We start from the raw sequence: 27,383 nt of genomic DNA on the forward strand, positions 1-27,383 counted from the left end.
TGCGCTCTGGGGAGGAGGGCGGTACCATTCTGTCGGCGCGGGGGAGGCCAACCTTCTGCAGCGATGGTATCGCCCGGCCCCGCGTGCTCTGCTAAAGAGGGCAGTACCACTCCTGCGGGAGGGGGGAAGCTGCCCCTCCGCGGTGATGGTACAGCCCGAACCCTCGTGGTGTGCTCTGGGAAGGAGGGCGGTACCACTCCTGCGGGAGGGGGGAAGCTGCCCCTCCGCGGTGATAGTACAGCCCAGCCCCGCCCTCCGACCACGCGTGGTGCTGCCCGTGGCGCAGTGGTTCTGGCGGAAGGGAGAGAGAAGGGGTCGGCTCGGGAACATCGCTCCTGCATCATGAAGCCACCAAAAGTGGTGCCGTGGCGGCGGCTGGTGGGAGTCTCCTTCGGGATGTATACGGCCGAGGAGATCAGGTGAGGAGCCAGGTCGTGCGTTGGATTGTCGCCTGTCGCCCCCGATGGGAACTGCTGGGGACTACAACTCCCGGCGTGCCTTGCGCCGGAATGAGGGGATGTCGGCGGGGATGTAGTCGCGTGGCATGCTGGGACACGTAGTCCAGCTGTGCCACAACCCTCACCTGGGCTGGAGGCAACTGAGTACCCCCCAAGCTGATTAGGGTTTTGGGGCTGCTGGGCTCCCTGGGGGGCTCTCAGATTCACTAAGTGGTCTGGGGATGCTGGAGGCCTTGAAGGAGCAGGCATGGGCGATGGGGCTAGGGAGAGGTGGGGGGGTGGGAGGATTCATAGAATTACCTGGAATAGTTTGGGTTGGAAGAGACCTCAAAGATCAACCAGTTCCAACCCCCCTGCCATGGGCAGGGACACCTCCCACTGGCTCAGGCTGCCCAAGGCCCCATCCAACCTGGCCTTGAACACCTCCAGGGATGGGGCAGCCACAACTTCCCTGGGCAACCTGTTCCAGCGCCTCACCACTCATGGTGAAGAAATTCTTCCTAATGTCTAAACCAAATCTGCCTCTCCCCAGTTTACACCCGTTCCCCCTCGTCCTGTCCCCACAAGCTTTCATGACTAGTCCCTCCCCAGCTTTCTTGTAGCCCCTTTCAGGTACTGGAAGGTCCCTATAAGATCTCCTCGCAGCCTTCTCTTCTCGAGGCTGAACAACCCCAACTCTCTCAGCCTGTCCTCATATGGGGGGTACTCCAGTTCTCTGTTGTGGGGGGAGGGGGCTGATGCTGGCCCTCTCAGGAGAGCCCCTCGCTGGAGTGGGGCAGGGTGGCAGGTGGCTGTTTCCATGTACTCCAAAAGCTGCAGTACACAGCATGAACTGACTTTGGGGCGGTGAAGGCTGCACTCCTCTGGGGGGGCTCCCCTGAAGGTGTGTGTTAGCTCCTCCTGCACCTCAGCACCAGCAAGGCCTGACACAGCCTGGAGAATAATAGACTCCCTAGGTTGGAAGAGACCTTTGAGATCAAGCCCAACTGTACCTGTCTACTACTAAACCTAAGCACTTCATCTGCCTGTCTTTTGAACATCTTCTGAACATCTCAGCCACCTCCCTGCGCAGCCTCTGCCAGTGCCTGAGAAACCCTTTCAGTGAAGAAATTTTTCCTAATGTCCAATCTGAACCTCCCCTGGCACAACTTGAGGCCATTCCCTGTCCACCTACCACCTGTCACTTGGAAGAAGAGACCAACACCCACCTCCTTTCAGGCAGGTGTAGACAGTGATAAGGTATCCCCTCAGCCTCCTCTTCTCAAGGCTAAACAACCCCAGTTCCCTCAACCACTCTTCATAAGATTTGTGCTCCAGCGCTTTCACCAGTTGTGTTGCTCTTCTCTGGACACGCTCCAGCCCCTCGATGTCTTGTGGTGAGGCCCAAAATTGAACACAAGAAGCCCTGCGCTTTAAGGTTGGGCTCTTTCCTTGGGGGGCACGCTCCTGGCAAGCTTGCCTGGGATCTGATCCTGAATGGCTGTCACAGAAGAGGCCTTGCTGGCTTCAGGGAGGGGAAAATGTTCAGATATTTTAGCCCCAGTGTAAGTATTGCAGAGCTGAGAACTTTGTTGCAGCAATTCTTTTGCAGCTTTTTTTCTAGCAAATTGTCATTCCTGGAGTTCTAGAGAGCCGTTGCCATTCCTTTAGTGTTGATGTGATATTAGCATTGCGTATACTCAAGGATGTAAGGGTGTGTTCATTGTTTTTATGCCTCCGTTGCTGCTTGAGAGGACACGCAGTCAGAATTACCTGACTTCTTCATGTAAGAGCTGAAGATGCAAAAGAAATATTTACTGTGATATGAATGATTGTACTCAGACAACTAGATTAATGATACAGGAATTCCCATTGTGTGTGCAAAGTGTCCTCAAACCCACATTTTCATCAATAAAAAAAAAAATCCTATTGATACAAAATGTCAGTGCTCGTTGTACCATTCAAGGGCATATCATGTGGCTGTTTGCTGCTGCTGCTGATTTTTGTTCTTTTCTTTCAACTTCAGGAAACTGAGTGTAAAACTCATAACAAATCCTCAGTATTTGGATAATGTGGGGAATCCAGCCGCTAATGGACTGTACGACTTGGCTTTGGGACCGCCAGACTCCAAAGAAGTGTGTGCAACTTGCATGCAGAACTTCACCAACTGCCCTGGTCATTTTGGCCATATAGAACTGCCTCTGACTGTCTACAACCCTCTGTTTTTTGATGTACGTATGCTTAATTATTGTCTTATGGGTGAAATAAGTGATGGTGCTAAAGCTGACATACACTTTGTAGTCCTTGGAAATAGTAAAGGTGCCAAGATCTGTTTTCTCTGTAGGTTTAAGAGTAATAACAGCAAATGTAGTAGAAGAAGGTTGTTGTGTTATGATAGTTCAATAGATAGAATCATAGAATCATTAAGGTTGGAAAAGACCTCTAAGATCATGAAGTCCAGCTGTCAGCTACTGTCTACACGCTTTTTGAACACCACTTCCCTGTGCAGCCTCTTCCAGTGCTTCACCACTCTTTTGTTAAAGAAATTGTTCCTAATATCCAATCTAAACCTCCTCTGGCACAACTTGAGGCCATTTCCTCTCATCCTATGACTTGTTACTTGGGAGAAGAGACCAACACCTACCTCGCTACAATCTCCTTTCGGGGAGCTGTAGAGAGCGGTAAGGTCTCTGTTCAGCCTTCTCCAGACTAAACAACTCCAGTCCCCTCAGCTGCTCCACATAACGCTTGTGCTTCAAATATACTCTTTAGACTTTTACAAAATATGCGTTTTATTTTAATTATTGTTTCACTCAGTATTGGTGAACAGGAGAGGGAGAATGTTAATCACTAAACTATATGGCCCATGTGGTCTCATACCTTAAGTACATGGAACAGTAAAACTTATTAGCCATTTCCTTTAAATGACTACTATAAACTTACATAACATAGACAGCTACCTATGTTTATCTTAGTATCTCTAAGTGTTTGCTGGACATTCAGGGCTTGTTTTTGCCTCAAATAGCTGTGTTGTATGTTCTGCCCAGTAGGTCCTTTTATTCCAGAATATTTTATTCTAGAAAACTGGATCTACATGGATAGAACCCAACAACCTCTCCAGGAATATGCTGAGTGACATAACGTGTATGCCAAGTAAATGAAACAATATGGCATTTTGCGGCAGGAGACAGCTGGAAAATGCTAAACTGTATAGAAAACCATCTGTCTTTTTAATTAAAAAAAAAGGCTGTCAAGGAGTTTTCTTATATTGGAAGTCGGACATGCTTCTCATAGCTTTACAGCTGTTGCGTTTTCACGATGTGTGAGATACCTAACGTGGAGCAGAGGTTTGGCTTGGTGCGCATCTTTTGGGACACGTGTTATAAGCCTGTTTTGAAAGCTACTGGTGATGATAAAACTGCACCTATCTCCTAAGTGCTTTGTGTGGATCTTTTCTCAAAGGGTCATCTTTTAAATACAAAAGTGTTGTATTTTAAGCTGAAAGAGGGGAGTTTTAGATTAGATATTAGGGAGAAATTTTTTCGTGTGATGATGGTGAGGCACTGGCACAGATTGCCCAGAGAAGTCATGGATACCCCATCCGTGGGGGTGTTCAAGGTCAGGCTGAACAAGGCTTTGAGCTTTGAGCAACCTGATCCAGTGGGAGGTGTCCCTGCCCATGGCACGGGAGTTGGAATTGGATGATCTTTAAGGTCGCTTCCAACCCAAACCATTCTATGATTCTGTGATTCTGTGATTTGCCTTATTTTGGTCTTCTGAAAGTTAGATGCATAATCTAATGGTACTTTTTAGCTCTTTCTGGAGTCTGAAGAGTGGGGCTGTTTGCAGGGGAAGATTCATCCTAGGCTATAACCGGAACCTGAGCTGGGATGAATTTCTCTCCTGTGGTGCCAGTGTCCCCATTTACGTTAGCTGGCTCCTGCATAGGCTATTAATTGAGACTAAAAACCTCACTTTCAGATGACTGAAGTTAGGTAAGTCCATTCCACTTCTACTCCTGTCTCAGCTTTGAAGTAAATTACTTGTATTTGACCAAGGAATAAAGTCATGTAGCAGTAATTCCTAGCCTTCCAGCTGCTGGTGCTGTATGCAGTGAGAGCGAGTCATGTAGAGAGCTATGCCGAATAATAAAGTCCACTGATATTTTCCTGAAGCTTGAGGAGAATGTGGTTGTATGAAGAATCTCGAGGGACACTGATAGCACTTGTGACCAGAACATTTAATCTTACTAGTGTGGAGTTTTGGGCACCACGTTGTCCTTTATGGGACAGGGTGTTAGAAGCTGTGGTCACAGTGCTATGTAAGAGCAGCCTTGGTCCCAGACTTGCTGTAGATGATGGCAGGCTATTCTTTTGTCTGTTAGGTGGACAACTTGCAGGCGGTTTGTCTACAGGTCATGCTTTGCATATGAGTTTGTGTGGTCAAAAGGATTTTTGTTTTTGGCCCAATTCTTTATGATTAAACTTAACAATCTAATTATAGTTGCGCTTTCTTCAAGTTCAAACAAATCTATCTACCTGCTTACTGTGCAAGCTAGTAAATCTACTGGGATAACTTTTTTCCCCCATTTTCTTTCCAGAAATTATACCTTCTAATTCGAGGTTCTTGTTTAAATTGTCACATGCTGACATGTACTCGAGCTGTGGTTCACTTACTGCTAAGTCAGCTGAAGGTTCTGGAGAAAGGGTTGCTTCATGCCGTCCATGACCTTGAAGTCATTCTGAACAGGGCAAGTACCGTGTCTTTTCCCATTCCCTTTTGAACTGATAGTCCTGTAACTATAGAGCTATCCCAATTTTATTCTGTTTCTTTTAGTTTTTAGAGCAATGTGCGGATGCAACAGGTTCAGAAATTGAAGAAGAGTTAAATAACCACGTTCAGGAAATGTTACAGAGTTATCAAATGAAAGATCAGTGTTCAAATGTAAGTACAATTTACGCTTTTTCTGAAATCTCAGGTTTTGTCCTCTTAAAATAGTAATGTGCAGAAGAAAGCCTGTCTTTGACTGTGTAGAGTCTAGATTTTGATCTGGAGTCTGAACTGTGTTATATTTCGAGGGCTTTCTGGGTAAAAATGTCTGAAAAAGAGCTTAAAAAGATTTTGTTTCCTGTTAGCGTAATAATAGGTTTCTGGAAAATACACTTGGTGTAGGGAAATGTTTTGATGGTATAAATACCATATAGAAACAATCTGATACTGCTCTCAGTACATGGCCTGCGGATGTTGATGCTCTGGCTGTCTTGACCTGCAGAACGTTTTTGGACAACTTGTGCATCCAGCAAGTTTGCAGAATTACTTACCATGAAATTTTTAGAGAATTACCTAGTTGAATTCTCATTTCCATTTAAATGCACTTTGATTGCCATTGTTAGTTAAAGAAGAATGTTAACGAAGAAGATATTTAATAGTCTAACATCCTTGAGCAGATCTGTTTGTAAGACGAGTTTAATTCCTTAATCACTTGTTTCAGAAGTAACTTTAAACACTGTAAATCACGTATTCATTAGCAGTCAAAGGAAGTGATATTTATCAGTCTCCTACCTTCTGAAATCATCGCTAGAGAAAAGCTTAAAAATTCAATACTGACTTGAAAAATAAAGACTATTTATGAGATATATGTTAAAAGGAGGATTGTGAGCATTGAGGGGTTTGTTTCCAGCAGATGTGGGAAGGCGATGAAAGAGAGATCAAGGCATGGATTAAATCAATAGAAGAATGTGGTTGCATTGATACTTATAATGTCCATGTTGATAGTTAATGTTCATTGTGTAGTGTTTAATGTATTATTTTCATTATTTTTAAGTATTTTTCTTTCCTTTATCAGGTCAAAAATGTATGTGAGTGTAGAAATAAACTGATAGCGCAGTTCTGGAAAGCACATATGAGTTCAAAGAAATGCCCAAACTGCAAGTAAGTTTCAGTACACGAGAAAGTAAATAGCTGCCATAAAGTTAAATATTGTGAACATTTGTACTAACTTTTATCTGCCTTCCATGATTTTCTTTTTTGCCTTTAAGGTCTAGGAGGTCTCTAGTGCGAAAAGAGCATAACAGCAAGCTGACAGTAACCTATCCTTCCACAGTGTACCACAAGTTGGGAGAAGGAGTTGTTCTGGATGAGCCAGCAGGTAAAATATTTGTTTTCTACTCAAATATGTTTGCACTTATTTTCCTGTATTTAAGGTGCACGATTCCTAGCAGTGCCTGTGCACTTATGACTTATATACAAAAAATCTAAATAATGAAACAGTAGGGGAGTACCCGACTCCATTCAGTTTCTCTGTTAGTGAGCCTTCTGTGCGTGTGCAGCTTGGAGTGTCTGTACGTCAGGAAAAGAAGTACAAAAACATAATCTATGTCAGCTCTAATGCCATTTTGGAACACTTCATTTTTGGTAGGTCGTTGATTTTCTGCTAGATTTTTAAAGTAGATAAAATAGAAAAATAGATTCTGCTAGATTTTTAAAATAGAAAAAAATGACTAGGAGAAAGATGACAGACCTTGCTTCAGAAAGAAAGTCAGGTAATTCTAACTCTTACGGAAGAATTTCTTCTTGAAGAGGAAAAGAGAAAAGAAAGTGAATGATACTTTCCAGTCTTAATTAGCCTCGTGTTTGAATGACTTCAAACTTACTTTTTTCCTCTTGTTGTATCCTTGATCCTCTACAGAACCAGGTAGAATTGAAGTGGATTTTTGAGTTATTTAACCCTTAGAAAAGATTTATGTAGAGAGCTGATTCAGTTTGCTAGTCTGTCGTTTAAATACTAGACTAAATCTCTGGAGTTGTGGCTGAAGAAACACGATGTCAGTGATGGGTTTTAAAGTGGAAAGGTCAGATCTCTGCTATCCATAACACCCTTAGCATTCTATCTGTAACACCCTTAACATCCTGTCCATTACACATGCTACAAAGGGCAGGGAAGTTTGCATATCCCAGTGTTACTACTTGTGAGCGGGAACTACAATTTCACTCCCTTAAATTGGAGGATACTACTCTGAGCTTTTTATTTGAGCCCCTTTAGGATTGTCCAAAGTTTAGAGGTGTGTTTTATTAGGCTCATCCTGAAAATAGTTACTCTGGAGGGTCTGACAAGATGCCAGGTTTATAATAACCTTGCCTTATCACAGAAAGCTTCAAAACCAAGCGTATTCTCAGAGTCTATTAATGTTCACAGCTGAAGTACAGGTAATACAGGTAAGAAAAATCTTCCTCCTGTCAGCGTGTGAGGCTGTAACACCTCTTGGTTACTTTCATTATAGCAAAGTCTCATATCTTCTGAAATGCGATGGAAATACAGTTCTGTACCTTTTGTGTAGCCTGTGTCAGGCTTGCTCATTGTCTTGAGTCTTGGAGGGAGTCCTTTTAACCTTGGCATTGATGCATTTGTGTTTAAGGGATGGAAAGGTTTTCTGCGTGAAGGAATGGAGAACTGAAGTTTCAGTGTGGAAAATCTGAGTTTCTGGACCTTAGCAGAAAGAACAGTAGGAAGCTTTAGCTGAGGTCGTTGGAGAATTGTTTTTTCTCAAGCCATGAACTTTGGCTTCTGTGGGATGTGGGGAGGTGGCCTGCAAGAGAGTGGAAATTGAGACCTAAAATCTCTGGCTTTTTTTTTTTAAAAATGATCTTTCTGCTTTTCAGTAGCAAAACCTCACTGGAATACAGCTAGCCCAGCCTTAGCTTGTAGTACAGATGGGGTGCTGGTTGTTGCTATTGTCTTATCACTTGGGTATTTCATGGGAACCTTGATCTCACCAGTAATGCTTAAATCTCACTTCTGTGTTCCCCGGCTGCAGATTGAGTCTTGATTTGTGTTTTGGCCAGTGGGTGAGATCATTTGAAGGAGTCCAGCTCACTAGTAGTGAAAAAAACCATACATTTTAGATTTTAAAGTTGAATTACTTGTGTTTTTAAGCACTAGTCACAGAAATGGCTTATTTTTTCCATGTTGGGAAGGCCCTTAATTTAACATTTTTCCTTTGGGCATCTGAAATTAATAAATGATACTTCAACTTAGATGTCAGCCAGTATATTTTTTATGTATTTTCATTCCTTCTCAGAGCTGGAAGCACTTATCATTGTAAGCAAGAAATGCTTTCAGAGTATCCTCTTTGTGAATTTATTTATTTAATCTTATTATTGTAATTTTCATGTTTTATTTTTCAGCTATTGATGAAAGTCAGTTAGGAAAGAGAGGATACCTGACACCGATGACTGCCAAGGAGTACATCCAGGCTCTCTGGAAGAATGAAGGTGATGGTTGTTAAAAGCAGTGTTACTTTGTTTTCTGTATCATTTAGCCGACAAAGTCTGCAAATGTTCCTGTGTGAACTTCTTGTCAAATCTTTGCTTTTTGCCTTAAGAACTCCTGGACATGAGAAATTTCGTGGCAGGAGAAATGGTAGCTAGTCGATGTGGAGAGCTGAATTCAATTAGTAGTTTGAACAGCTATTCCAGAATTGTGGCTCCCCACAAATCATGATTACTGTCAACAGAGAATTTGATGTTCATATAGGGCTGCACCTACTATTTCCCATCATTACGTTGGTCCAAGACTGAGACTGTATTTAGTGGACTGTTCTTTTGAGTTCTTGTACTCTAAATCTGCCTTTACCAGGAAAAATCCAGTAGTTTCACTTATCAGTCACAGATGGTAGCTGGGAACTTTTTTCCTGTTGCTTTACTTTTTCCTTGTGCTATACTCTATATTTCTGTTCAGAGTTGTTTCTAACAAGTCATGAAAGTGATCCAGGGCTATGAAAATGGTCTGAGCACTGGAGCCCCTCTCCTGTGAGGACTGAGAGCTGGGGTTGTTCAGTCTGGAGAGGAGAAGGCTCTTGGGAGATCTTATAGCAGCCTTCTAGTGCTTGAAGGGGGCCAACAGAAGAGCTGGGGACAGACTTTTTAGCAAGACTTGTTGTGACAGGACATGGGGTGATGGTTTTAAACTAAGGGAGGGTGGCTTTAGACTGGATATAAGGAAGAAATTTTTTACAATGAGGTTGGTGAAACACTGGCACAGGTTGCCCAGGGAGGTAGTAGTGGAGGCCCCATCCCTGGAAACATTCAAAGCCAGACTGAACAGGGCTCTGAGCAACCTGATCTGATTGAAGATGTCCCTGCTCCTGTAGAGGGGTTGGAACTAGATGACCTGTAAAGGTCCTTTCCAACCTAAAGCATTCCATAATTCTATGATTCCGTTCTTTCTAAAGTACGCCTAAATATTTTTATTTTTAAACAAGCTCGCTAGTGTTTTACTTAGGGGATGCTTTTGGCCTGATTACCAAGTGCATCTGGGGGTTTGGATTCCCAAACAGTAGCAGTGCTAATAAGTTTATCCTTTCTATTGTACCTTTTCAGGTTTCTTTCTGCGTTATCTCTTCCCTGGGACGGATCCCCATGACAGTTCAGGATTTAATCCAGACATGTTTTTTTTAGATCTACTTGTGGTTCCGCCTTCAAGGTAAAATTCCCCCAAAATCCTGTGTAGAAATCATGGAGTTTAGCATATATTTTTTGCAGGAGTCAGAGATCCAAACACTTATGGTACAGACACTGGCCTGCTAAAGTTTCAGTGTTTAAGAAATAATGAATAAAATCACAGCAGTAAATGATGTTAAGTTTTATTATGACTTCAGATGACTTTGTTAAAGGATTAAAACACTAATTATAAAAAATTGGTTTAGTTTTAGTGTTTTAAATTATTATAGAGTATTATAACTGCATATTACTGGTAGAATTTCTTGTTAAGGAATCAATCCTTTTCTATGATTGTCCCAGTAGAATAGATGAATTTTAAATGCTTACGGTTAATGAATCACTATAATTAGTTATAGGGATTATTTTTCATACATGGAAGAATTGACTTGGAACATTTGATGTTTGCTATCCTACTTTTTGGTGGCTCTAAGATTCTAAAGCTATTTTTTGGTTGCAGGTATCGTCCCGTAAATCGTGTTGGAGACCGACTGTTTACAAATGGTCAGACTGTAAACTTGCAGGCTGTAATGAAAGACGCCAAAATGATACGGAAGCTCTTGGTTTTTATGGCAAAAGAACAATGTCAACCAATAAAAATTACGGAAGAAGAAATCCAAACAGTAAGATTTACTAGTTATGTTGTCTTTTGCTTTTTGGACGTGTAAGTCAGGGTCAGGTAGGCTCATGTTTAACCTGTTCCGATAACAACTTTTGCTTGGGTTAGAGTATGTGCTATTGGAGATGTGCTTTTTTTGCTGATGCCTCTTTCCACTCACCTGTCTGGTGTAAACGGAAAAATATTTTATGCGGACTCATTTTTTGTTTTTTCATTATTATTTTTTGGTTTTGATTACTGCACGTGAGACGTAACAGGCTCCTGTACTGGAGACTGAAATACATACATCACAACCAGTTTGCAATAAAACAGTTCCACCATCTCATCAAATGAAAAATGATGGGGGAAAAATGCCGCTTTATCTTCTAAGTGTAATAGAGCCAGTTGTGATTGTGATTATTTTTTGACTAATGTCTAAATACAACAAAAAAAATTACAAATATGATTAATTAATAATAATTCTTGCTTACTACTGAGTAGTTCACGTGGTCCTATAGAGGTAAATAACAATGTATGTCACTATGCCTCCTTTCATATTTATTCATTAATTTTTTTCATGTCTCTTTTCATATTTATTTTTCATGATGAGAGCGGTGAGACACTGGAACAGGTTGCCCAGGGAAGCTGTGTCTGCCCCATCCCTGGAGGTGTTCAAAGTCAGGTTGGATGAGGCCTTGGGCAGCCTGGTCTAGTGGAAGGTGTCCCTGCACATGGCAGGGGGTTGAAACTGGATTATCTTTAAGATCCCTTCCAATGGAAACCATTCTATGATTCTATATGATTATTGAGGGTTCTTTGATACTGGAGTTTATTTCAGGTGAACTTGATTAACATCCTAGGTGTAAAACACTTTGAAAACATTTGTAGTTACTCAGAATTTCGCCACCAGGTGGAGGTAAGTTCCTAAAACGTTTGAAGTGACCGAAGGTTGATTCGTTCCTGATGTGACTGTTGTACTGATTTTTAGACTGTGAAAACAAAGTGCTGTAGGTGATAATGGCTCTTGGATTGACATTATTTTCATCTAAGAATAGGACTTTCTGGTAGCACAGTGATTTGTAGCATGGACTGACTAACCAGTAACATCTAATTTTCTTAAAATGCCGCTCTTCTTTGTAGCTGTGGTGTTTGGAGATCTCCCATCGAAGTTATTTTCTAAAGGTTGACAGCAGACTTGTCAGAGGCACTTGGCTGTAATAATTTGAAAGTTAAATTTTCATTGTTTATGCTTTTTTTTACTTTTTTTTTTTAGCAGTGTCTTTAATGAGGTGCAAAATAGTGGCCAATGTTTCCTTTGCTATTTAATACTATAATTTCAGCCTAGTAAATAGAAGGTATTTTTTGGTAAGTCTAAGTTTATAATTTCTGTTTCTGTAGGAGACAGGAGAGAATAATGAACCATTGGACCATTCTTTCTTGACAACGATTCCAGGCCAGACCCTTGCAGATAAGCTGTACAATGCTTGGATTCGACTGCAGACCCACGTCAACATTGTATTCGATAGTGACATGGATAAACTAATGACAGAGAAATACCCTGGTATTCGTCAGGTAGGTAGCAGGCAGAATCTTAGAGGCGCTGGACTGTGTGTGTCACAGGCAGTTAAAAAAAGAATTTGATGAAAAAGAAAAAAGCACTTCCCCTATGAGGACAGCCTCAGATACTTGGAGTTCTTAAACCTAGAGAAGAGAAGGCTGTAGAGAGACCTTACAGCAGCCTTCCAGTATTTAAAGGGGGCCAGCAGGGAGGCTGGGAAGGGGTTCTTTATCAGAGAGTGCAGGGACAGAATGATGGGTAAGAGTTTTAAGCTGAAAGAGGGGAGATTTAGATCAGACATTAGCAAGAAATGAGGGTGGTGCGGCACTGGCACAGGTTGCCCAGAGTAGTCATCGATGCCCAGTACCTGGAGGTGTTCAAGACCAGGTTGGACAAGGCTTTGAGCTGCCTGGTTTAGGGGAAGGTGTCCCTGCCCATGGCAGGGGTGTTGGAACTGGATAATTTGTAAGGTCCCTTCCAGCTCAAACCATTCTACGATTCTATGAAATATTTGTGCTTACTATGTAGGCTTTTTCATGGCACTCATCACTATAATATCGGGAGAACTGTCTGATGTTTCATGCTTTCACGTTTTAATCATTAACTTCTGTTTTCAAAGCTATTAGAGAAAAAAGAAGGACTGTTCCGCAAGCACATGATGGGAAAGCGTGTGGACTTTGCTGCTCGATCAGTCATTTGCCCTGATATGTACATCGGTACCAATGAGATTGGCATTCCTATGGTAAGAATAAATAAACAGGTGTTTGATTTTGATGCAGCTGAGGACTTAACTACGCTGTGACACTTCCAGCTACAGAGCAAGTGGTTTAAAAGTGTAGAGATTATCTGACTCGTCTGGACTCTTTCACCCCCAGTGTGTCATAGCCATATGATACCACTGTCAACAGAGAAGAGCAGGAGATTCTTACCATTATACTCAACACGTCTGGACAGAGGATTAAAAGATTAAAAAAAAGAGGATTAAAAGAAAGAAGAAGTTCTACTTGCTTCCTGGGATTGTGAATTAGTGCAAACTTTATAAGTAGATCATGTTTCTCCTGTGTTTGTTGAGTGTATCTTCTAACAGCTATGAGAACCTTTGAAAAAAGGCCGTAATAATGTTACCAGCTTCATTCTTTCTTAATGATTTCTAACCACGCAGAGATGACACCAAGCCTTAATTCAGGCTTTTCAGTGCAAGCATCTTTTCTGCTTACCTATCATAATAGTGGACCTGGTGATAATGGGCTTTTTCTGTTTGTTTGCAGAATCTGAAATCATGCGTTCTTTTTTTTTAATTGAGTTTCCTAATTGAGTTTTCCTTTTTTACTGCAGTAAAAAGGGTATAATTTCTATTCTTGAGGTAGAGGATTTTAAAACAGAGATGTATTTATTTGGCATGACAGTAGAATGAGGATGCATCCAAGAGCTTAAATTAATCTATGTTTATATTGTACAAATGAACTTTTGACACTGTTTTCTTGGTGACTTAGTACCATATTAAGCCAAAGATGAACAACGACTTATTTCTCTCCTCTTTTCCCCCTTGTCTAGGTATTTGCTACCAAACTGACTTACCCACAGCCAGTCACTCCCTGGAATGTCAAAGAGCTAAGGCAGGCTGTCATAAATGGCCCAAAGGTTCACCCTGGGGCCTCCATGGTCATTAACGAAGATGGATCTCGTACTGTGTTGAGTGCGAGCAGCCTGACCCAGAGGGAAGCCATAGCCAAACAGCTCCTGACTCCTTCTTCAGGTGCACCCCAGACAGGACTGAAGATTGTGAGTATGACAAAGGGCTCATTGGAGAAATCCTTTGTATGGTGGGTTTTTTAAATATTACTACTACTACTACTGTCCTTTCTAGTAATTCCAATGGGCCACTCACAAAGGCTCCAAGGGCAGGCTTATCTTGTCCTTTAGTAGGTGACTGAAAAGAAGTTGGAGGGGACGTGGGAAGAAAAGCTGGATACTTTCTCAAATTCAAAAAAACATTTTTTTCATCCTGAATTTTACTCTTCTCTTAATGTGTGGTGTGCGGTAATAATCTTTCAAAGGTGGGGAGTAGTCTTTCTTTTACAGCGGACTATTCTTGGGAAGTCTTAGCAATATGGAAGATAAAATATTGTTTTTGTTTTATGCTTTTATGTTCCCATGCCTTCTCGTCCTTGTCAGCAAATTTTTTTTTTTTCTCCTCTCCTTTTGGAATATTAGATAGGTGCTGTATTTGAGTGGTTTATTGGTGGTAGTTGTGATGGCTGACATTCAGTGTACTTGTAGAGTAGGTGCAACACTAGCAGTTCACGTGTCATGTCTTCCAGGAGTGGCGTGCCTGTGAGTACATATGAATTAGTCTTCTGTTCACTGTCAGCCGTGCTGGTAGCAGCACTGACCAGGGGAGGAGTTTTAGCACTCACTATTATAACCTGGGATCCATCTTCCCATCACCATCTCATTTTACAGACGACAAATCAAGAAACTACTACACTGATATCCATCTGTTTGTACGGACATTAACATTTGTGAAATGCTTAGTGCTCATATCCATTGTTTCTTTGGAGCTGCTGGAGGATTTGAGTTCTCTGTGCTACAGCTTCATCAACCTTTTCAGCTACTTAATAACGATCTCCATCCCTTACAAAAGTTGAGAACGTATTATTTAGCTGATAGGGCAGAAGTTTTGATAATGAATAATCTTTTCGTTGTCTGTTACGTATACCCCCATCTCTAATAGAGGCATGGTAGAGATGTAATATTTAAGACTGAGTATTTCTGTGATACCAATTCTCTCAGAGCCCGTCAGAGGTAAATATGACAGTATTTAGATAGAGTACGAAGGGGTTATCATACTTCTGTTGATAATCACTTAAATGGATATATGGGTGTTATTGACAGAGGAATTAAAATGAGACTGTTTGGGGAAACTGTTCTAGATAAGAATATATTGTGTTGTATGAAACCTGACATTAGAGCTCAAGAGATCCCTGGCCTCTGCTTCAGCTACTGGGTCATATTATTACCTTATTCTAGGATGTTCTGTGCTGGGTGTATGGTGACAGGCTGAGAGAGTTTGGCTTGTTTAACCTAGAGGAGAAAAGGCTCTGGGGAGTCCTTGTAGCAGCTTTCCAGCACTTAAAGAGGGCCTGCAGGAAACCTGGGAGGGGTTATTTATCAGGGAGTGTAGGGAAAGGATGAGCGGGGATGGTTTTAAGATAAAAGAGGGGAGATTTAGATTAGATACCAGGAATAAATTTGTTACTGTGAGGGTGGTGAGGCACTGGCACCAGAGCACTCATAGATGCCCCATACATGGAGGTGTTCAAGACCAGATTGGATGGGACTTTGAGCAGCCTGATCCTTGTGACAGGGGGGTTGGAACTGGATGATCTTTAAGGTCCCTGCCAACCCAAGCCATTCTATGATCAATTCAGCCCAGTAGGTTTATTTATAAATAGTTTATTTTCTCACTTACAAATGACATAATTTCCTTTCTTTTTCAGTCTTCAATCCCTCTGTTGCCAAGGGAGAGGAGAGATTGTTAGAGTGTGGCTTGCAAGCTATTAACTTGATTTGATCACTGTGGTTTGTTGGAGTTAATGGAGGGTATGAAACCTTAAGAGTGTGGTTTGCTGGAGAGCAGAGGGTGTTCAGGGGCAAGCAGTCTTCATTCTCTTAAAAAATTTCGCAGAGAACATTATTAGAAAGAAAATTTTTGGAATGTGTATGTATTTTAATCTGCATTCTTAAGGCATGCGTGGAAACACCTTATAGGCAGCAACCTGAATTCTCTTGCAGGTGTGTCGGCATATTAAAAATGGCGATGTCCTTTTACTGAACCGCCAGCCCACTCTTCACAGACCCTCCATCCAAGCTCATCGAGCCCGAATCCTGCCTGGAGAAAAAGTGCTGAGGCTTCACTATGCTAACTGCAAGGCTTACAATGCTGATTTTGATGGTGATGAAATGAATGCCCATTTTCCCCAGAGTGAGTTGGGCAGAGCAGAAGCCTACACCTTAGCTTTTACTGATGAACAGTATCTGGTGCCAAAGGTAAGTAAAACTGGAGTGTAAATTTATTTCTATGTGAAATTACTTTTATTTTTGTTTATTTTTTTTGTCTAATGATAAATAAGATTGATTTTTTTTTAAACTATTATTTTTAAACTGTTTTCCTGGTTTCTGTTTTTGTCTCCACTCTTTTTCTTCATCTAAAGAAGGCCTAGCACATCCAAATGACCTCTTTCCTTTTAACGTCAGTGTCCAGAAGAGATTTAGTAGGTGCTTATGCTGTGATGACAAGTGTTTTACAAATTGCTTCACTGTTTTTTTCCATCTGGAATAATTTTAGGAGTTGCTAGCACTTGAATTATTATCCCCAAACCTCTTTTTCTTGTTATATCTTTAGGATGGGAAGCCACTTCCTGGCTTGATCCAGGATCACATGATTTCTGGAGTCAGCATGACGATCCGGGGCTGCTTTTTCACCAGGGAGCAATATATGGAGCTTGTGTACCGAGGACTAACAGACAAAAAGGGAAGAATTAAAATCCTTCCTCCTGCCATTATGAAACCACAGCGATTATGGACAGGAAAGCAGGTAGTTCACAATTTATGGGGCTAAAGAATGCTGGTAGTTCCAAAGTAAGCAGAACAGTAATGTTTAAACTTGTGCTGCTGAGGATTGCTGAAAAGCATTCATCTAATCAAGACCATGTAGCTTGGTGTGTGTTATTTGAGCTGTGAGAGTCATCTTTCCTTTAAAATGACAGTATTAGAACAGTACTTGTACTTACTGCTCTGAAGACTATTGCAGACAGAAGTATAATGCTGCAGTTCACAGGTATGGGAGCACAGAAGGATATGATTTCTTGCTCGCAGTGCAGTAAGTTATATCAGTCAGTGCTTTTAAATCTCTGAACTTAAAGGTTGTAGGTAAATACTCTGATTTTTGACTTTTCGGTTGAGGTCATCATTAGGTTGATGTAGTATCTGGGAAGCCCAAGTAAGTGCTCCATTTCCTACTTCTAAGGGAGTTTACAATTCCAGTGTTCTGTCCCATAGCAGAATAGGGAAAATTCTCTGCCAGTTTTTCCTGTAAAACGATAGACAACTCTTTTTATTTATTTTTTTGCCCCTAATATATATTTATTTCTCTAATAATTGGAAAAATCTTTGGTGCCATATGTTTCTGAATGTGTGTCTCAGCTCATTGATCTTTCAAAGGCTAGAGTGGCAAGAGGATATTCCTGTCTTGTAAATGTCAGATTTGTGAGCTTTTAGAGCTTAGCTGTCAGTGTGAAAAAATACGTTTAGGACTTTTCTTTTCTCCTCCATGTCAAATTCTTGACAATGAGAAAGGAACATAGGAAATATTCCTGACACTCTTTCTGCTTCTTCATAGGTCGTTTCTACATTGTTAATAAACATCATTCCAGAAAACCACATCCCGCTAAATTTGACTGGGAAAGCTAAGATTGGTGGAAGAGCCTGGGTGAAGGGACCTGCAAAGAGATGTCTAAATCTGGATTCAATGTGTGAGTCTCAGGTATGCTGAGCAGCAGCTCTGGAAGCTGGACTGGGATGTACTGTAATGAAATTGTGTATAGAGTAGAGGAGTGGGGAGGGAAGCAGGAGGGTGGCAAGTCACTGACAGGAGGTGATGATTAAAGAATAGGTCTCAGGGTCACAAAACCCCTCGTTTCTAATCCTGACTGATGGAGTTTCCATCTGGTTTTGTGAGACTGTGTGTCTTCACTCTTTGACTTCATAGGTGGAAAAATATAAATGGTGTTGAAAGTTTTATTTCTGCTAAAAATTCTAAGAGTATGGGTAATCTGATCATATTTAACTGTTCACCAATAAATGGGTTCTTAAACTTAAATCTATTTTAATGTAGATTACACAGAAAAAAATGTAGAGATTATAAAAAGATCAAAATCCTTGTTTTCCTTCAGAGCTCTGTTTTATTTTTCAGGTTATTATTAGAAGTGGAGAATTACTGTGTGGAGTCTTGGACAAAGCTCACTTTGGCAGCTCTGCCTATGGCCTGGTCCACTGTTGCTATGAAATCTATGGGGGTAGAACTAGTGGGACGGTGCTAACATGTCTGGGACGCCTCTTTACTGCTTATCTGCAGCTCTACAGGGGGTTTACAATGGGTGAGTAACATGAGGAGTAATTTACTGAGTAATTTACCGGTGCTGTAGTGCTCTGGAGGGTAAAACCTGACATTGTTTGGCATAATTCATGCTAAGAGGTCAGTAGATAAAGTTTCCAAGAGACTTTGTGTTGACATTAATAAGGTTCAGGAGAAGGAGACAAAATAGAGAGTCAAGGTTGAAATAGGAAAGGGGAGAGCAGGCACTGGACAGAGAAAGTAAGGATAGACAACATATAATGGAGCCATAGGTTCCTCTGCCTTGTAAATGTGTGTGTAACTAACTAGTAAAGTGTCCCACTTATCCCCCTAGAATTACTGTATATGTATCTGGGGAGGAACCTCTGGAGGTGATCGAACACCGCTCCTTGCTCAAGCACTTCCCACCAGACGAGCTTGCGCAGGGCTGTGTCCTGTCAAGCTGTGAATATCTTCCGGAATGGTGATTATACGACCTCTCTACTCCCTGTAGCAGCATTTGATCATATACATTACGATAATTTTTTTCCTCTGGAAGAAAATGTTGTTTCCTTGTATCGCTGAAGGACAAACCAACACAACTTTCAGCCTCTCCTCATTCGTCGCATGCTCTAGCCATTTTAGAGACTTCTGCAGGACTTCTTACAAATAGCCTACAGGGAGGAGTTAAGGTTCCAACCTTTGATTTGTTCTAAAATGTTATTCTCCTGGTCCTGTCTTCTTAAGGGTCTGTATTCAGTTTAGCTGTTTTAAAGCTAGGAAATGACAAGATGCTCCAAAGCTTGGAAGTGGACGGTAGAGAACGTGTTTTTGTGCAAGTGCACTGGTTAGGATTTTATAGACACCGTTGGAGTTGATATTTCTTAAGTTATGGAGTTTATTTTGCACCCTTAATCCTTAGCTTAGCCACTTGGAATGTTTTTTTCTTGTCAAACTGCAGTTTTTCCGATTTTTAACAATTATTATATCTATAATTGTGACTTTCTTTCCCAGCTTCTTGCTCTCAAAATCCGTGACACCACATGTGGTTGATTCTTTTCTTTTTCAGTTTAGATAATTATGTGGTCTGTTACTCTTCTTTAACAGGGATTGAAGATATTTTGGTTAAACATGAAGCAGACCAAAAAAGACAAAAGATCATTGAAGAGTCGAGCCAACATGGTATTGAAGTGAGTCCGTCTTGCAGAATTCCTCTCCCTGCTCCCAGTTAAACATTTCTGAAATCCTATCCTCTTTAACCATGTCTGCTTAGTACCTAAAAACCAACGTATTTTATTTCCAGGCTGTTAGAGCTGCTCTTAATTTGCCAGAAACAGCATCATGTGAGGAGGTCCAAGGGAAGTGGCAGAATGCCCATCTCTGCAAAGACCAGAGGGATTTTAACATGGTTGATCTGAAATTCAAGGAGGAAGTAAACAATTACAACAATGAAGTTAACAAGGTTGGCATTGAGACATCTGTGTGTACTAATCTTGTTTGGAGACTTTTTTATTAAGTTAATTTAATGTTGATGAGGACTGCCTGACCATTGTGGAGGCTGAAGCTTTCCATCTGCCCTCAGGATGAGGTTTTACATGCTGCCTTACCAATGCACCTTAACCTTGTCCTCCCTGAATGAGATGATGGTGTAGTATTCCAGATGCTTTTAAAATTATCAATGGGGATGTGATTAGTCGTGCTTTCACTTTTTTAAAGCCTTCAACAGGAATTGGTTTGGTTTATTAACAGTGGTTTGGTTTTGCTCCCTTCACCCTCTCACAACGCTTTAGGTTTGTATGCCACTTGGTCTTCACAGACGCTTTCCAGAGAACAATTTGCAGTTGATGGTGCAGTCAGGAGCCAAAGGATCTACTGTAAATACAATGCAGGTAAGCACAGCTGGAATAGTTAGCAGCAACATGTGTTCATTTGTCCTGGAATGTAAGCTGTTGAGAAGCTCTTGAGTGAACATCTCATGCCAAAGCAAGTTTTTATTTTGGGCTTTGGGAATGAAGGTGTTTGGAAAAATTTTAGAAGAATCTATTAAAGACCTCAGTGGATGATGGAGGAAAGTCAATATTTCTAACAACCTTCTATTTTTTAATCACTTCTCAGTACATTAGGGTTTATAGAAACAGACGACCTTGTTTTTAGAAGGAATGCTGTAGTTTATACAAACAGACCTACTGTAAGAGAAAGAACTTTTCCTGGCCTCTGTTGAAGACTGTCTCCTCTTATTTTCTTCTTCCACTGCTGAATCGGAAAAACTAAATCTTACTTTAATTTTAGTAGAAATGGCAAGGGTGGTTTTTTCATTTTGCTTTCTGTAACACAGCAAATAAACACTCTACAAAAAGACTATCTAGAATTCATTCTCTCGGAGAGAATGTCCAGCGCTCAAGAGAGAGAAAGTTCTGTTTTGGAGTTTTTATTCTTTTGAGAGGTGGTGAGGGTAATGCAAATACTTTTTAGGTCCCTATGATATTTTTAGTTTCATATCTCTTTGTATGAAAATAAACATATAGAATCATAGAATCACAAAATGGTTTGGGTTGGAAGGGACCTTAAAGATCATCCAGCTCCAACCCCCCTGGCATGGGCAGGGACACCTCTCACTGGATCAGGCTGCCCAAGGCCCCGTCCAGGCTGGCTGTGAACACCACCAGGCATGGGACATCCACGAGTTCCCTGGGCAACCTGTGCGGGTGCCTCCCTACCCTCATTGTGAAGAGTTCCTTCCTAATGTCCAATCTAAATCCTCCCCCTTATGATTTAAAGCCATTCCCCCTCATCCTATCACTACATGCCCTTGTAAAATGTGCCTTCCTACAGCTTTCCTTTAGGCCCCTTTCAGGTGTTGGAAGGTCTCCCTGGAACTTTCTCCAGGCTGAACAAGCCCAACTCTCTCGGCCTCTCCTCCCAGGGGAGGTGCTTCAGCCCTCTGATCATCTTTGTGGCCTCCTCTGGACCTGTTCCAACAGCTCCGTATCCTTCTTATGTTGGGGATTCCAGAACTGGACACGAGACTCCAGGTCGGGTCTCACAAGAGAGGCAGAATCACCTCCCTCGCCCTGCTGGCCAAACTACTTTTGATGCAGCCCAGGATACAGTTGGCCTTCTGGGATGTGAATGAGAGTTGAAATGTTGAGGATGAGGCAGGGGTCTGGAATAACTTAGAAGGAACAGATAAGATCTTTGTGCTTTTTCTGCCCATCAGCAGCAAGAAAATTTAATGAACACGTTGACATTTGGTTAACGTTTAGTGAACATTTTAATTTTTTTCACTATATTTTTCAAAAATTGTTGAACTTACATGAGCAAGGTGTTGGACAGAAAAGTGATGTTTCCTTTTTCCTGTCCACGTTTAGATTTCTTGTTTGCTGGGCCAGATTGAGTTGGAAGGTCGAAGACCTCCACTGATGGCATCTGGGAAATCGTTGCCATGTTTCCAGCCTTACGATTTTTCACCTAGCTCAGGAGGATTTGTGACTGGCAGATTTCTCACCGGGATCAAACCTTCTGTAAGTTTAATACTACTTGTGCTTATACTGAAGCTTATTTAAATACAGAATGTCTGTGATTATGGGTAAATCAACTTTGTGCAACCTACTTTTGTACATAGCTTTTGCAAAACAGCATAAATTGCCAGTCTTGGTGTACTACTCAGCAGAGTGCTGATGGCATTGTGTTTATGTTTAGGAATTCTTCTTTCACTGCATGGCTGGCAGGGAAGGTCTTGTGGATACAGCTGTCAAAACCAGTCGTTCTGGATACCTGCAAAGGTACAAGACTTGTTTTAGAATTCAAGCCTTTTGTTTGTTTATGCAGTTTTTTGTAGAGTGCTGTAGACTGGAGGAAGTGCCTGTAGTGCTCAGATTAACTTCACCATACTTGCATTTTAGAAAAGTGCTTATGTGTGAGCGTTGAATGTTTGTTCCAAGGCTGACTTTCTAGAGGGCTGGATCAAGTGGAACTTTATTATCTCTAACTTATCTTTGGCACATAGCAGAAACAGCGAGAAATGTTTTTTCCTAGTACAAATAAAGCTGTACAAATTCCAGGCAACTCTAGTTTTTCTTGGCCACATTATGTAGCCCTCGTCTTTATTCAAATAACACCTCCAGTATATAGGAGAAGGTGAAACTTTTTAGTTGTTTCGGAGGGTAGTGAGGGGTTCTAAAGGAGGGATGTCTCTTTCTTTCAGACCACTGTTTAAGAGTGACAGCAGAAATAGAGTCTAATTTGCTGTTTCATTTAAAGTCCAAGGAAACTGGAGGGAGCGGTGTGCAGGAAGCTTTGCAATATCCTTACACATTTCACCTGTGTGTCATGTCTGTATGACTTTTGGCTCCTAGTGCCCGTATGTGCACTTAAGTTATTAATGAAAATGGTATTTTTCCTGTTAGAGTTATATCTTTGTTGATTTGTAGGCTCTTCCTTTTTTCTTTCTCAGTCTCTTTCTTTTTTCTTTGGAACAGGTGTATCATTAAACATTTGGAAGGACTGGTAGTTCAGTATGACCTGACTGTACGAGATAGCGATGGCAGCGTGGTGCAGTTTCTGTATGGAGAAGATGGGCTTGATATCCCTAAAACTCAGTTCTTACAACCTGAGCAGTTTCCTTTCATTGCAGAAAACTATGAGGTAGAAAACCTGAATCCTAAGTATTTGTGTGGAGTGAAGGGGAAGACTGAAATGTGTGGTAAACATGTGGCATATCTGTTAGAGATCCTAGCGGCATAGTTGTTTCTCTTGGTCACACCCAGACTAACCTACATTTTAATTTGCCTTTATGTCTAAAATATTGAAACGGATCTTAAGTCTGTGGCAGGATTTTAAGCAGTCTCAATTTCAAGAGAGTACCAAGCGCTCTCCCTTTTTTTTTCTGTTCTAACTCTGCAGTTGGATCCAACACAGATGACTTTACTGTTCAGTTTACGAGTTTGATAACATCCTTTTACCAGTATCATTACTGGTTATTAAAGAATGGTGCTAGTCACATGAAGAGATAAGGACTTTAATCTCAACTGAGATGAAAACCTAGTTTGAAAATTGTTTTACAGCATCTGAACATATTGAGTGGCAGCAGATGACCTTTTCAGTTTGCTTTGCCTTCTTTTGCTACAGTGAGCATAGAGAGAAGAATAATCATACAGGTAACTTTATTACAGGTAATCCAGAAGACAAGCCATCTGGATGAAGCTTTAGCAAGGATGGAGTCTCACCAAGCTACCCAGCATTTCAAAGCCATTAAAAAGTGGAGAGCCAGGCACCAAAACTCTCTGCAAAGAGAAGGAGGGTTTCTGATGTTTGCCCGAAAGAAAATGGCAAGTGTAAAAGCACAGATTCCAGGAGGAGAAATGAAAAATGGAAGAGATCCTGCTACTTTACAGGTAACACTGGAGAAGTTGAATTGACTGAGCCCTTTAAAAAAATCACCAAATTCAGTGGTATTTTCTTTGTAAATGTTTTTTTTTTTTGTTCCAAAGGGTTCAACAGTCTATTTAATGCAAGTTATCTTTTGAAGGAATTATGGGTCAGCTGTGTAGGTGGTGAAGCTTAGATTAATTTTTTGCTGCTGTAAGGTTTGTGTGCCCTAGTGCTAGAGTAGACACTAAAAATGGAGGTAAAACTGGTTTTAGAAAACAGCTCATGTTTGTGGATGGGGGGTTGGGGTATTGTTTTTATTTGTAGTTTTGATAGTTTTGGGGTTTTTTGATGTGAGGGTGGGGATTTTTTTGCATATACATGGATTAAGTCTATTTTGGATGGACATGCTAAGGACATGGATCTATTAGAACGAGTCCAGAGGACGCCACAAAGATGATCGGAGAACTGGAGTACATCCCATACGAGGACAGGCTGAGAGAGTTGGGCTTGCTTAGCTTGGAGAAGACAAGGTTCCAGGGAGACCTTAGAGCAGCCTTCCAGTACTGAAAGGGGACCTACAGGAAAGCTGAGGAGGGACTTTTTACAAGGGCATGTAGTGATAAGACAAGGGAGAACAGTTCTAAGATGAAAGAAGGGAGATTTAGGTTAGGTATTGGGAAGAAATTTTTTTCTGTGAAGCTGGTGAGGCACTGGCCCAGGTTGCCCAGAGACGTCGTGGCTGCCCCATCCTTGGAGGTGTTCAAGGCCAGGTCGGATGATGCTTTGAGCAATTTGTTGCAGTGGGTGGTGTCCCTGCCCATGGCAGGGGGGTTGGGACTGAATGATCTTTAAGATCCATTCCAACCCAAACCATTCTGTGATTCTATGATACCTGCCATCCGGATGGTGTGTAAATTCACAGGTCAAAGACCTGAGCCAGCCCTGCCTAGTGTTTCAGAAAGTACTCTTGCTTAAGCCTCTTGTACATCAAGGCACTAATGTGTACATTAAGGCATCTAATGAAGAACAGCGTGGAGAGACAAAATGCAAACAGGTGCTGCTGCACAGCCTTGATTTCACAAAGTATTTATCTTGGTAGAACACGAACAATTAGCATGAAACTCCCAAGCTGAAGGTGTTGAGATATGTAACTGTTAGTTTGTCTGTAAGTGTTATGCTTGATCACTGGTTTGTTTATTCAGCTATGCCGAATTTGTGTTGCTCTTGTCACTTTGCATAATGTCAAAACAGTTTGGCTTGTGGATTCATTTACTGTTTGGTTTTTTTTTCAGTAGATCGGGATATATGTTTATTTCTGTCTCAGTATGTTCTAAAGCTCAGTTGACAGACTTCCATGTCATAAGCCAATTCCTCCTTCGTAAAACAAGACATGTAAAAGACAGTTTTAGCTCATTTTCTGTATGTTTTTCTAAGTCGGTATTAACTTTTTCCTTTATTAAATGTGACATTTGAAATACTACTTGAAAGACTAGCAAGAAACAAAACTGATCAGCATGAGTAAGATGCAAGTTATGTTTAAGGTCTCTGCTGGACTATTGGGCCTGAATGCCAACAACTGAGGGAGGGGGCATCCACAACTTCCCTGGGCAACCCCTTCCAGTGCCTCACTACCTTCATCATGAAGAATTTCTTTCTAATGTCCAGTATAAATCTTCCCCCTTCCAATTTAAAGCCATTCCTCCTCATCCTATTACTGCATGCCCTTGTAAAAATTCCCTCCTCAGCTTTCTTGTGGGCCCCCTTTAGGTAGGTACTGGAAGGACTGAAAGACTTTAGGTATGTTGGGGGGTTCACTCCCAAGTTAGAATTGTGCTTAGAGGGCTGTATTTCACTGTTTTCTGGGGTAGTGACTATGGACAGACTATTTCAAGCTTGTAAAGAACCTTGGAAATCATTTGGGATTGAAAGTGTTAAGTATCAGAAAATGGGAATGCCATTTTTATAGCTGAGTTGTTATTTGCTATGTGTTACATAAACGCTTAAATTTTAATCTGGTCATCTTTTCCTCCTTCTTTATTGCTTGATTGCTGTGTTAGTTAGTTGTGGGTTTACTGTGGATAAATCACCCTGCTTAAAAATCCCATCTTATTTTCAGTTATTGAAGATGTGGTATGAACTAGATGAGAAGAAACGAAGGAAGTATACCAAGAAGGCAAACAAGTGTCCTGACCCAAGTCTTGGTGTTTGGCGTCCAGATACTTATTTTGCATCTGTTTCAGAAACATTTGGAAGTGGAGTTGAAGATTATATCAACAAATGGGAATCTGAGAACAGACTAAGTTACACACAACCAACACTTTCCTCTGATAGGTAGTAGCCTCTCTGTCTTTACTTCTTTGCACTATTTTTGGGCTGAGATTTCTGAAGATGAGAAGTTTTTAGTTGTGGCCTTTGTAAAACAAATTTGTGTCAGAGATTGGTTCCTGAAAACTGTGTGCTTAGTGTGCAGTGAATAAACCCTGGTTATCTGTTTCTTCCAAACCTGAATTTTCTGTGCTGCTAAGGGCTTTGACAATGGCTTTATGGAATAACAGCAGTGTATTGCTGTTGCCTTACGTATTAAATAATACTTTACAATAACAGTTAAAACCAAAATACACTCTTCACACACCTTGGAGTTAGCGAGGCAGGAAAAAGTGAGAGAATGTCTTTTGACATTCTGGGAATTAGCAGCAAAATTAAAATGTGGCTTGGCCAAGACCTTGGTTCTGTGTTCATGGGCTGTGGTTGTCAGATCAAATTGGGACAGACAACTTCTGGACTGTACCAGGAGAAACTGGCTGAGAGAGGTGACTTTATTGAACTGAACAATGTTGCGTTCTCCTCTAACTTCTTTATTTTTTATTGCTTTGAACTAAACCTCTTCTTTTCTGTCTTCAGATTAAAGGATTTGTTGTACTTAAAGTGGCAGCGATCTCTTTGTGACCCAGGAGAAGCTGTGGGTCTTCTTGCAGCTCAGAGTATTGGGGAACCTTCCACACAGATGACTCTAAATACCTTCCACTTTGCTGGCAGAGGTGAAATGAATGTCACGTTGGGTATTCCAAGGTGAGAAAACTGTGTGCTCAATGGGTCCTTTGCCATTTTTTGCACTTACGTGGTAGTGCTTCATCTCACAGGCAGGTATATGTATAATCTTGAGAGCAAGTTTAATTGTAAATTATGCCTGTTCAGAACTATTTTAACGTTTTACAATTTTACAATTGTTTTGGTTCATTTTCCAGGTACAAAGTGTCTGTGAATGTTCCATGTTCTTATCTGATGTATAACAAATAGCCTATTTGTTTCTTTATTTTATTCAGTACAGTATAAGCCTACAAAAATAGTGCTTTGGGGGTTTGCCCTCTGGCAATCTCTTCTTCCTCCTATTAACTTTAAAACCTCTTTGTTTCACACACTGGATTTCCCTGCAACTATGAAATCTGGTATATTTGTTTTATTATCACCAATATAGACAGCAACCTGTTTTATAGCAGCCATGTTTCCTCTGGCTCTTCTTTTTGATGACGATGACTTTATGCTGCACACATGTTTTACCAGCCTGTCATCAGCTTGTTCTGAATAAGAAGGGTAGTGACCCTGGCCTCGTGCATGTGATGCATTGAGTGGGAGATGGTTGTTACTTCAGAGAAGCAGGGAGTCATAGAATAGAATCATGGAATGGTTTGGGTCGGAAAGGACCTTAAAGATCATCCAATTCCAGCCCCTTGCCATGAAAAGGGACACTTCCTGCCAGACCAGGCTGCTCATGGCCTCATCCAACCTGGTCTTGAAGACTTCCAGGAGTGG

The 27,383-nt window shown here is 41.2% G+C and overlaps 1 protein-coding gene across 1 annotated transcript in view; it reads left to right on the forward strand.

Annotated features, from left to right (window-relative positions):
* The first annotated feature begins 48 nt into the window (after positions 1 to 48).
* POLR1A (RNA polymerase I subunit A) overlaps positions 49 to 27,383 on the forward strand; it is a 41,249-nt gene continuing 13,914 nt past the window's right edge. Inside the window, exons 1-25 of the mRNA XM_009555996.2 lie at positions 49 to 419; positions 2,464 to 2,668; positions 5,038 to 5,187; positions 5,274 to 5,381; positions 6,283 to 6,368; positions 6,476 to 6,585; positions 8,622 to 8,708; positions 9,816 to 9,918; positions 10,393 to 10,555; positions 11,929 to 12,102; positions 12,708 to 12,830; positions 13,643 to 13,870; positions 15,884 to 16,138; positions 16,494 to 16,685; positions 17,490 to 17,633; positions 18,063 to 18,246; positions 19,311 to 19,393; positions 19,507 to 19,665; positions 19,994 to 20,092; positions 21,572 to 21,724; positions 21,903 to 21,985; positions 22,682 to 22,847; positions 23,375 to 23,596; positions 25,690 to 25,904; positions 26,475 to 26,642. Of these exons, the coding sequence (XP_009554291.2) occupies positions 64 to 419; positions 2,464 to 2,668; positions 5,038 to 5,187; positions 5,274 to 5,381; positions 6,283 to 6,368; positions 6,476 to 6,585; positions 8,622 to 8,708; positions 9,816 to 9,918; positions 10,393 to 10,555; positions 11,929 to 12,102; positions 12,708 to 12,830; positions 13,643 to 13,870; positions 15,884 to 16,138; positions 16,494 to 16,685; positions 17,490 to 17,633; positions 18,063 to 18,246; positions 19,311 to 19,393; positions 19,507 to 19,665; positions 19,994 to 20,092; positions 21,572 to 21,724; positions 21,903 to 21,985; positions 22,682 to 22,847; positions 23,375 to 23,596; positions 25,690 to 25,904; positions 26,475 to 26,642 (4,016 nt within the window). The 5' untranslated portion in view covers positions 49 to 63. The remainder of the gene's footprint in view (positions 420 to 2,463; positions 2,669 to 5,037; positions 5,188 to 5,273; positions 5,382 to 6,282; positions 6,369 to 6,475; positions 6,586 to 8,621; positions 8,709 to 9,815; positions 9,919 to 10,392; positions 10,556 to 11,928; positions 12,103 to 12,707; positions 12,831 to 13,642; positions 13,871 to 15,883; positions 16,139 to 16,493; positions 16,686 to 17,489; positions 17,634 to 18,062; positions 18,247 to 19,310; positions 19,394 to 19,506; positions 19,666 to 19,993; positions 20,093 to 21,571; positions 21,725 to 21,902; positions 21,986 to 22,681; positions 22,848 to 23,374; positions 23,597 to 25,689; positions 25,905 to 26,474; positions 26,643 to 27,383) is intronic.

The sequence above is a fragment of the Cuculus canorus genome, chromosome 4 (genome assembly GCF_017976375.1).
Source record: "Cuculus canorus isolate bCucCan1 chromosome 4, bCucCan1.pri, whole genome shotgun sequence".
Lineage (NCBI taxonomy): Eukaryota > Metazoa > Chordata > Aves > Cuculiformes > Cuculidae > Cuculus > Cuculus canorus.